This window comes from Triticum aestivum, chromosome 7D (genome assembly GCF_018294505.1).
Source record: "Triticum aestivum cultivar Chinese Spring chromosome 7D, IWGSC CS RefSeq v2.1, whole genome shotgun sequence".
Lineage (NCBI taxonomy): Eukaryota > Viridiplantae > Streptophyta > Magnoliopsida > Poales > Poaceae > Triticum > Triticum aestivum.
Window position 1 is genome coordinate 237643624 of NC_057814.1, and position 10887 is coordinate 237654510.

General features: G+C 42.7%; 1 protein-coding gene across 1 annotated transcript; it reads right to left on the bottom strand.

Annotated features, from left to right (window-relative positions):
* Nucleotides 1-8163: 8163 nt before the first annotated feature.
* LOC123168336 (triacylglycerol lipase 2) lies at nucleotides 8164-10584 on the bottom strand. The gene is made up of 8 exons (XM_044586206.1): nucleotides 10339-10584; nucleotides 10131-10244; nucleotides 9710-9850; nucleotides 9508-9618; nucleotides 9236-9379; nucleotides 9086-9126; nucleotides 8899-8978; nucleotides 8164-8812 (listed from the first exon to the last, which is right to left on the bottom strand). The coding sequence occupies exons 1-8, from the start codon at nucleotides 10504-10506 to the stop codon at nucleotides 8394-8396; spliced, it is 1218 nt and encodes a 405-aa protein (XP_044442141.1). The 5' UTR covers nucleotides 10507-10584; the 3' UTR covers nucleotides 8164-8393.
* Nucleotides 10585-10887: the final 303 nt, after the last annotated feature.

The window sequence follows — 10887 nt, forward strand, 5'->3', positions numbered from 1 at the left end:
ACAATTCTAGCATGAATAATAAACATTTATCATGATATAAGGAAATATAAATAACAATTTTTTTATTGGCTCTAGGGCATATTTCCTTCTGCCAAGCCCATGCTACTGTCTCTGCCCGGATTTATTAGGCCCAAGAGCCGAAGCACAAAGACGAGGGAAAAGACACACTTCGGGAAATAAATCTCCTACACCACATGAAGCGGGCGCGCATAACGTCTCGCTTGTTGTGAAACGTAGGGCAGCCTCGCCTGCGCGCGAGCGAGCGCGAGACTGGGCCATCCCAGCTCGTGGCAAGCCACTAGCAACAGACTTGTTTTTTCTGGGTTTCTACGCATTTTATTTTAATTTTTACTTTCTTTCTTTTTTACTTTTTTAATACTTCTAAATATTCTAAATTTATATATTTACAAAATAAATTTTAGATAAAACATTTGAAAATATTAATCATGCATTTTAGAAAAATGTTAAATGTGTATAGAATTTTTCCGGTGTATACCTAAAAAGTACAATGTGTATGAAAAAATAAACATAAAAATATAAGTTTTCTAAATAGTTAATCATGTATTTTAAAAATATAAATGTGTATAAAAATGTTTCCGATATACAAAAAATGTTCGATGTGTATGGGAAAATAGATATAAATATAAATATATATATTATAAAATGTTAATTATATATTTAAAAAAGTTAAATATGTATACAGAAATGTTTCTGGTGTAAAAAAAATGTGCAAAATGTGTAAAAAAATTAAAAATCAAAAATATATATTATAATAAAAATGTTAATCATGTATTTGGAATATGCTAAATGTTTATACATAAAATGTTCTTGATGTATATAAAAAATATACAATGTTTATGAGAAAAAGGGGACATAAAAAAAGTATATGTTTATAATTTTTTTAATGTTGTATGTCCTAAATGTTAAACGTGTACCTAACGAATGTTCGTGATGCCTACAATAAAATGTACTACATGTATGAAAAAGTAGACATCAAAACAATATAAGAAAAACAAAGGAAACAAGAAAGGAAGGAGCAAAACCAGTAAAAACCATGACAGAAATGAAAAATATGATAAAAAAAACAAGGGAAAAAAACCATGAAAGAAACCCGGCAGGAAAAACAGATAGAAAAATGAATATAATGAGTAAAATCTTTAGGCGAAGGAGCATATATCTGGCTACATGCAGCGGCTACCACGCACCAATAACGATGCACCAGAGGATAGCTCTTCTTTTACACATCATTTGTATAATAACCAGCGTGATGGTAATATGACAGGCCTTTAAATACGTACTCACTTCCCTGACTTACGGGCTCAGTAAACTCGAACGGAGAGTATACATAGTACATACTACTCTTTTCATCTAAAAATAAGGGTGGCTAGTTTAATAAATCAGTGACATTTATTTTAGGACGAAGGAAGTACTAAGTAGTGGAGGCATGATCAATGAATCTTGATGTTGAGGAGGGCCAGCTATAGAATTTTTTTAGGAAAAACTATTGTTCTTCAGCATTCAATAACAAATTCAGATTTTTCGGGTGGGCCTTGGCCGGCCTCTGCCTTCACCTTTTTTTAAGGGGAATATATTAATATCGTGAAGATACCAATTACACTCAATCTCTACACTAATAAAAAGTCACAAAGACATCTAAGATGCACGCTACCCAAAAAGAAAATACATGATAGAACCTATAACCGAGGCATAGGGAATGACTTTCATTTTCTCTCTATCTTCCGCAGTGATCGGACATTGAGTCTGACTCAACTTCACACCTTGTAACACAGGTAAGAACCCTTTCTTTGACTGATCCATTTTGAATTTTTTAAAAACTTTATCAAGGATGTGCTTTGTGAAAGTTCAATAAAGCGTCTTGATCTATCTCTATAGATTTTGATGCCCAATATATAAGCAGCTTCACCGAGGTATTTCATTGAAAAATTCTTGTTCAAGTATCCTTTTATGCTATTCAGAAATTCTATATAATTTCCAATTAACAATATGTTATCCACATATGATATTAGAAATGCTACAGAGCTCTCACTCACTTTCTTGTAAATACTGGTTTCTTCAAAAGTCTGTATAAAACCATATGTTTTGATCACACTATCAAAGCACGTATTCCAACTCCGAGAGGTTTGCACCAGTTCATAAATGGATCGCTGGAGTTTGCACACTTTGTTAGCACCTTTAGGATCGACAAAACCTTTGGGTTGCATCATATACAATTCTTCTTTAAGAAATCCATTAAGGAATGCAGATTTAACGTCCATTTGCCAAATTTCATAATCATAAAATGCGGCAATTGCTAACATGATTCAGACAGACTTAAGCATCGCTACGGGTGAGAAGGTCTCATCGTAGTCAACTCCTTGAACTTGTCGAAAACCTTTCACAACAAGTCAAGCTTTGTAGAAAGTAACATTACCATCAACGTCAGTCTTCTACTTGAAGATTCATTTATTTTCTATGGCTTTCCGATCATCGGGTAAGTCAACCAAAGTCCATACTTTGTTCTCATACATGGATCTCATCTCAGATTTCATGGCCTCAAGCCATTTCGTGGAATCTGGGCTCCTCACCGCTTCCTCATAGTTCATAGGTTTGTCATGGTCTAGTAACATGACTTTCAGAACAGGATTACCGTACTACTCTAGTGCGGAACGTACTCTTGGTTGACCTACGAGGTTCGGTAGTAACTTCATCTGAAGTTTCATGATCATCATCATTAACTTCCTCACTAATTGGTGTAGGCATCATTGGAACTGATTTCTGTGATGAACTACTTTCCAACTCGAGAGATGATACAATTACCTCATCAAGTTCTACTTTTCTCCCACTCACTTCTTTCGAAAGAAACTCCTTCTATAGAAAGGATCCATTCTTAGCAAAAAGTATCTTGCCTTCAGATCTGTGATAGAAGGTGTACCCAACAGTTTATTTTGGGTATCCTATGAAGGCACACTTCTCCGACTTGGGTTCGAACTTATCAGGCTGAACCTTTTTCACATAAGCATCGCAACCTCAAACTTTAAAAAACGACAGCTTAGATTTCTTGCCAAACCATAGTTCATACGGTGTCGTCTCAACGGATTTAGATGGTGCCCTATTTAACGTGAATGCAGCTGTCTCTAATGCATAACCCCAAAACGATAGTGGCAAATCGGTAAGAGACATCATAGATCGCACCATATCTAATAAAGTACGGATACGATGTTTGGACACACCATTACACTGTGGTGCTCCGGGAGGCGTGAGTTGCGAAACTATTCCACATTGTTTCAAATAAAGACCAAACTCGTAACTCAAATATTCGCCTCCGCGATCAGATCGTAGAAACTTTATTTTCTTGTTACAATGATTTCCCACTTCACTCTAAAATTCTTTGAACTTTTCAATTGTTTCAGACTTATGTTTCATTAAATAGATATACCCATATCTGCTAAAATCATCTGTGAAGGTCAGAAAATAATGGTACCCGCCGCGAGCCTCAACAATCATCGGACCGCATATATCAGTATGTATTATTTCCAATAAGTCAGTGGCTCGCTCCATTGTTCCGGAGAACGGAGTGTCTTGGTCATCTTGCCCATGAGGCATGGTTCGCAAGCATCAAGTGATTCCAAAAGCCCATCTGCATAGAGTTTCTTCATGCGCTTTACACCAATATGACCTAAACGGCAGTGCCACAAATAAGTTGCACTATCATTATTAACTTTGCATCTTTTGGCATCAATATTATGAATATGTATATCACTACGATCGAGATTCAATAAAAATAGACCACTCATCAAGGGTGGATGACCATAAAAGATATTACTCATATAAATAGAACAACCATTATTCTCTGATTTAAATGAATAATCGTATCGTATCAAACAAGATCCAGATATAATGTTCATGCTCAACGCTGGCACCAAATAACAATTATTTAGGTCTAAAACTAATCCCGAAGGTAGATGTAGAGGTAGTGTGCCGACGGCGATCACATCGACCTTGGAACATGTTTCTGATGTATAAAAAATGTGAAAAATGTATAAAAAAATTAAACATAAAAAATATATATTATAATAAAAATGTTAATCATGTATTTGGAATATGCTAAACGTTTATACATAAAATGTTCTTGATGTATATAAAAAATCTACAATGTTTGTGAAAAAAGGGGACATAAAAAAATAGTATATGTTTATAAAAATGTAATGTTGTATGTCCTAAATGTTAAACGTGTACCTAACGAATGTTCCTGATGCCTACAAAAAAATGTACTACATGTATGAAAAAGTAGACATCAGAACAATATAAGAAAACGAAGGAAACAAGAAAGGAAGGAGCAAAACCAGTAAAAACCATGACAGAAATGAATAATATGATGAAAAAACAAGGAAAAATAACCATGAAAGAAACCCCGCAGGAAAAACAGAAAGAAAAAATGAATATAATGAGTAAAATCTTCAGGTGAAGGGAGCATATATCTCGCTGCCTGCAGCGGCTACCACGCACCAGTAACGATGCACCAGAGGATAGCTCTTCTTTTACACATCAATCGTATAAATAACCAGCGTGATGGTAATATGACGGACCTAAAAATACGTAGTCACTTCCCTGGCTTAGGGGCTCAGTAAACTCGAACGGAGGGTATACATAGTACATACTACTCGCTTCGTCTAAAAATAAGGGTAGCTAGTTTAATAAATCAGTGACATTTATTTTAAGATGAAGAGAGTACTAAGTGGTGGAGGCATGATCAATGAATCTTGATGTTGAGGAGGGCCAGATATAGAAAAGATTCAGGAAAAACTATTGTTCATCAGCATTCAACAACAAATTCAGATTCTTCGGGCCGGCCTTGGCCGGCCTCCGCCTCCACCCCTATTTTATAAAGAAGGGAATAAATTAATATCATGAAGCTACACCTAATCTCTACACTGATAAAAAGTCATAAAAACATCTAAGATGCACACAATCCAAAAAGAAAAGAAGAAAAAATGGTCTCATCAAAGTGATCAACTCATCTCAGCATCAGTACACAACCACCATCAAAGACAACACCCGAAAAATATAAAAAGTCTCCAAAAGCGACACCTTCAAGAAGAAAACAGTGCACAAGCGCCGTCATCGCTCAATCCAAGATCATAGGTTTTCACCCTGGTGAAAGACCGAGCTCTCTAAACAATACCTTCAACAAGGCAATTGCCAAGCACAATCAATAAAAGTCAGACCTTAGGTTTTTACCCTAAAAGTCACGATTTGGCACCCGAGGAGCACCACCAAAAATGAAATCCTCCTCCGCCACCGCCCCCACTTGACACTGTTGCTATTGAAAGTTATCAAACGCTGGCGGACTCCATCGCCTACTAGGCCCCCTACACCTTATTGATCCTCGGATCTTAGTCATCAAGACTTTCTTCGCCGCTGTCTGCTCCATGAAAATCAAGATGCCGACATGTTCCATGGTGTCACCAAACAACAGAGCTTCGCGCCGCGCCCTCCTGAAGCCGCGTAGGCTGATATGGACGCGCACGACCGGATACTATCCGATACAGATATCCTTGGGCAAGATCTTCGACAGTAATTCCGGAACACGTCGATGGCCAGGTCGAGGAGGACCGATCATGCAAATATTTGCCGTGATGCGACAAAAGCACAAGGACCGTCACCACACCGCTGCGTCCACCATGCCGACACCATCGCTGCCACGAGGAGGAAACCGACCCTCGCTGCCCACAACCTGCGACTCCAAGCGCCAGACCTAACAGAACCGACACCCACCATCCCGCCGCGTCGGCCCGCCCCGCCACCTTCGCCACGCAGCAGCCGCCACATCCACGCACCACCGCGTCCAAGGCCCGGCCGTCCGAGACGCTGCCGCAACGCCCTGCGAGAACACTGCGCTCCCCGCCCGCTCGCCATGCCCCGCGTCGTAGCCAACAGGGGAGGAGGGATAAGAGGCCTCGCTGGCAGCTGGGCTTCGCCCGGCGATGCCCTCTGGTGGCGGCGAGGGGAGGGGAAGGCGGGGAGCAGGTGCAGGCAGCGGTGGCTAGGGTTTCGCCCAGCCGCCCTGCCTCCGCCCCTATCTACACAGTATAGTTTGCTAAAGAAAAGAGAGACTACACAGTACATACTACGAAAACAAAGACAAATCACGCGGGGCTAGCAAATCCACATCTGACAGTAACGCGTACATTGTAGTGGACTCAGTGCTTTCATTATTATTTTTCTACTAGCAAATATACCCGTGCGTTGCAACGGAGACAAAAAATTATAGCTAACCAAATAAGTATGACTAAATATCCTGATATATGAGCGTACTCTATTTTAACACAGTGGCTCACCATGTTGTCATTTATTTTCTTTCTCACCCTAGCCGATGATGGTCGTGATGTCCACGGGATCACAATGCATTCGACGCGGTAAATCCCAAGGCTACGAGTTTGCCAGTGCATGTCACACTTTTAATTATGTTGCACAAGGGAACGTTTAAAACTTTAAAAGCAAATCTCATTGAGCACGAACTACCCCCAACGCCAAGACATATAAAGACTTTCGAAAAACTAATCAAATCCTAGACATAAACCAGTGAACAGTTTTTCAAATCGACAAACAATTTTTTTCGAAAAATTTGATTTTCTCAAAAAAATCATGAACATTAGTTTTGTTTACAATCTTTTTAAATGTATGAACCAGTTTCGAATTCCTTAAATTTTTTTGTCTCAACAAACATTTTTTGAATCGATGAACTTTTTAAAAAAATTGGGGAATAAATTTAAAAAACAAATATTTATTTTTATTTTTGTGAACATATTCGAAAATTTCATGGACATTTTTTTTCAGATTCCCGAATATGTTTTGAATACACGATCATTTTTTCAAAATCATGAAAATGATTTTATTTCCCGACCATTTTTTCCACATTGTGATTTTTTTTATAATTTTGCGACAGTTTTACAAAACCACCAACATTTTTGAATCTGCCAAATTTTTATGATTTTCTAAACAATTTTGTATTCATGTATTTTTAGATTTCTCAAACATTTTTTTACTTGCAACTTTTATAATATTAAAATCCCCAAGTAATTTAAAGAATAAAGAAGAAAGAAAAAAGAATGAGAAAAGAAAAGACAAAAAAGTAAAATGAAAAAAAACAGGGGAGTGAAGCCCCGCACGATTCCCGAATATGTTTTGAATACACGATCATTTTTTCAAAATCATGAAAATGATTTTATTTCCCGACCATTTTTCCACATTGTGATTTTTTTATAATTTTGCGACAGTTTTACAAAACCACCAACATTTTTGAATCTGCCAAATTTTTATGATTTTCTAAACAATTTTGTATTCATGTATTTTTAGATTTCTCAAACATTTTTTTTAACTCGCAACTTTTATAATATTAAAATCCCCAAGTAATTTAAAGAATAAAGAAGAAAGAAAAAAGAATGAGAAAAGAAAAGACAAAAAAGTAAAATGAAAAAAAAACAGGGGAGTGAAGCCCCGCACATGGGCCGGCTGATGAACACATACATGGGTACGACATGCGTGACTCGTGAGAAATGAAAGCTATAAAAATTTTGGACACTAGGGATCGAACCGAGGTCTCGTCACTAGAGGAGGGATAGGCCGATCACTCTGCTGCTCTTCGTTCTGTGACTATTGTACGTCGCGTCCCTTTGAAGCAACGAAAAAGGCGGTGATTTTTGTCCGACAAGTTGAATCGTTTTTCCCACTTACCGGTGGCATTGATGGGTAATTTTTACCAACTCAAAGGATAATTTTAATGACGAACGACCAGAAGCGATAGCCGCTTTATTAATAGGTAAAGATAGTATTGTACTATTACGAGTCAAATTTTGACCATCCCCAGGACTAACCAAACATGAGGTGTGTGCCACAAAATTATATCACTGAATTTGCGTTTGAAAGAGATTTCTCGTGGTATACATATAGTGTATGCTTCACTAGTGAAATTTGTCAGTCAAACTTTAACCTAAAATGCGAGGGGGCACAATAAAATTGGATGGAGGAAGTACGATCTATCGTACTCCAACACGATAAATAAATAGCACTACCAATATATATATATATATATATATATATATATATATATATATATATATATATATATATATATATATTGTAAACTTTGGCACCGCAGTACAGTTATACGAGTGGCCATACTTTTAGTTCAGGGAACGCCTGGTAATTCTCAGCCTGTGCATAAACGGGTGCATGTAGCCATGGCGATCACCTCTGGTGTAATTATGAGATTTCCATACTATTGACATATTCACAGCTACTATATGTAAGCGTAATTTCTCCTCCGTAATCTTGCAGCAACTGTAGCTGTTCACCCTCCAAATCCCCCATCTTTGTTGGAGACGAGCTTGTTGCTAGTTGAAGCGGTTGAAGAAGGAGACGACGTGGTTGTAGACGTAGTCCTTGGCGCAGGTGCCGATGACGAAGTCGGCGTGCGCGAACTGCTCCAGGTACTGCACCGTGAGCCTGCCGGGGTCGTGGCCCCGGAGGTCGCCGAGGAGGCGGCCGACGTCGCCGGGGTCGGCCAGCTCGTCCCGGCCGCCGTAGCTGAGGAAGAGCGGGAAGCCCGCCGGTATGTTGGACATGTTGTACGCCGGCGGGTCCGGCTGGCCGTACTTCTCCACGTTCACGCCCGGCCACACGTAGTCGTACTTGGACAGCACGCCGTCGCGGAACGTCTGGGCGAGGTGCACCATGGTCTTGGTGGACGTCGGCTGCGGCTCGTACTGGAGGAAGACGTCGACGGCCGAGCTGTTGAGGCAGTAGTTCTTCCCTGCCATACGCACACGGCATGGACGCTCAGCTCTGAAACCTCTCGATGCATGCACACATACTACTACTAGCAAAAAGTAGTGATACCTGTGAAGTCTGTGAGGAGGTCGTAGCAGTTGGTTCCAGGATGGCGGCACAGTTCCTTGAAGAGGCTCGCCACCGCCGGCCTGCAGCGAACAATGAAGCAGCAACGCGTCAGCCAGCCAGCTCCGAAGAAGCAGGAATTTAATCAGCCTCCGAACTGAAGATACTAGTGAGAGAATGAAGGGCGTACGTTACTGGGTTGAACTCCGCCACACCGAGGATAGTGATGAGCTGGTTGGTCGTCAACATGGAACAAAAATCACACAGATTATACTAAGAAATTAAGTTGAGAAGAAGACCGGATTTGATGCGTCAGACATCCATTTCAGCTGTACGGTACCTCTCCAACGAATGCTTTGGCGAGCAGTATGCCGAGGGGGGTGGTCATGTGGGACAGATAGGCGACCGGGGTCAGCAGCGCCGCCGACTTGAGCTTGTCCACCGTCCTGCCCTCCGAGAAGGCCGCCAGCGCCACCAGCGTCCCCTGCGTACACACATACATAGTACGTGCCAGAAGTAGCATGGTCGACCATGATAAGTAGTAGTAGAAGCAATGGAGGAGAAATAGGCGGAGACTGAGAAAGCTCTGGACTGGACAGCTTGTTTATTTACCATGGAGTGGCCGAGGAAGTGTGGCTTCTGCTCGGTGTGGCTGTAGATGTAGTCAACCAGGCTCGGCATGTCGTTCACCACCAGGTCGTCCCACGACCAGTCCCAGTACCTCTGGTCACAATTAGTTAGGACGACTTAATCAGGACAACTAATTTAGTTGGCCAGGGTATCCATCATTCACGACTGTAGTAGGAGTAGGTACCCGGGAGGAGGAGTCGAGGGAGACGTGGCGGCTGCTCCACCTGGTGCCCCTGTTGTTGGCCACCCACACGTCGAAGCCGCTGTCCGCGAGGATGTACGCCAACGATTCCTCCGGCGAGCTGAGCAGCCATGTCATGCCGTCCTGCATGCATGCATGCATACCCCGGCGCCGTTAGTCCCCCTTATCTCTCACATTAATGCACCATACCAAATCTCTACCATTATTTTTGTGTCACGCCCAAACGTGCAGACTCAAGGGCACGCATGACGGCATCGATCACATCGCTTTGTGCCACACGACGTCCACCGGCGTGCATGACGCCATGACACCATCCATCATACCATGTTTGGCGCCATGCATGCCCTGTGTGCGATGATCCTAACTTAACTTATGGGAGGAAGTCTACGGGCTATACGCGTACCGTGAGAACGCCGTGCTGCAGAAGCACCGGCTGCCCCGCGCCGCCGCCGCCGCTGGCGCGCCGGCCCCTCGGGATTCGTTGCAGGCTCAGGATGTACCCATCCACCGTCGTCACCTACACCCCAATCAACAAGCCAATGAATCAACGACTGACCATCTTCTAACACGACCGGAACATCTGATCGATCTGTGTCAAGATCAGTCCGAACCGTGTGCTCCTCGCAGGGGTAGCCGAAGGGGGCCACGGCCAGCGCGCACGCGCCCACGCCCGCGGGAACACTGTCGCGCCGCCTCGTCGCGAGGTGGCCGGCCGGGACGCGGGCCTCAGCGGCGGCGCCGCAGAGGATGATCAGGACGGCGACCGCCGCAGGGCCCATGCTTGCCGCCCGTGCGCGCGGCGGGGCGTCCACTCCACTAGCCTAGCTACCCGGTGCCTTGGTGTGGTGGCGGTGGTGCGCGGATAGTGCTGAGTGCGCGCGATCGAGGGGGTATTTAAAGTGCGAGCAAGGTGGCGCGGATGGAGGCGACCGAGGTTAGTGCAGGGCGAGTGATCCGGCCGGCGAGGTGGGCTGCGCCCGCGTGTGAACGGATGGGCCGGCCGGTGAGCGGGATGAGATTCCTGCATGGTTTCCTCTTGCTTTCTTCGACTCGACACCTTTTAATTGGCTGGCTCGGCGCAGCTCAGCTTGGCCCTGGGGATGGGATGAGCACCGGCCATGCTGCCTTGCTTGCACGGCTGCACGTCCGCTTAATTAGCA

What these genes read in the sequence shown, in the direction of transcription:
- LOC123168336 (XM_044586206.1), bottom strand. Translation starts at nt 10,506, where the DNA reads ATGGGCCCTGCGGCGGTCGCCGTCCTGATCATCCTCTGCGGCGCCGCC. An exon ending in ACCCCTGCGAGGAGCACACG is followed by an intron (nt 10,245 to 10,338) that starts GTTCGGACTGAT and finishes ATTGGGGTGTAG; the next exon opens with GTGACGACGGTGGATGGGTA. An exon ending in TGCAGCACGGCGTTCTCACG is followed by an intron (nt 9,851 to 10,130) that starts GTACGCGTATAG and finishes GCATGCATGCAG; the next exon opens with GACGGCATGACATGGCTGCT.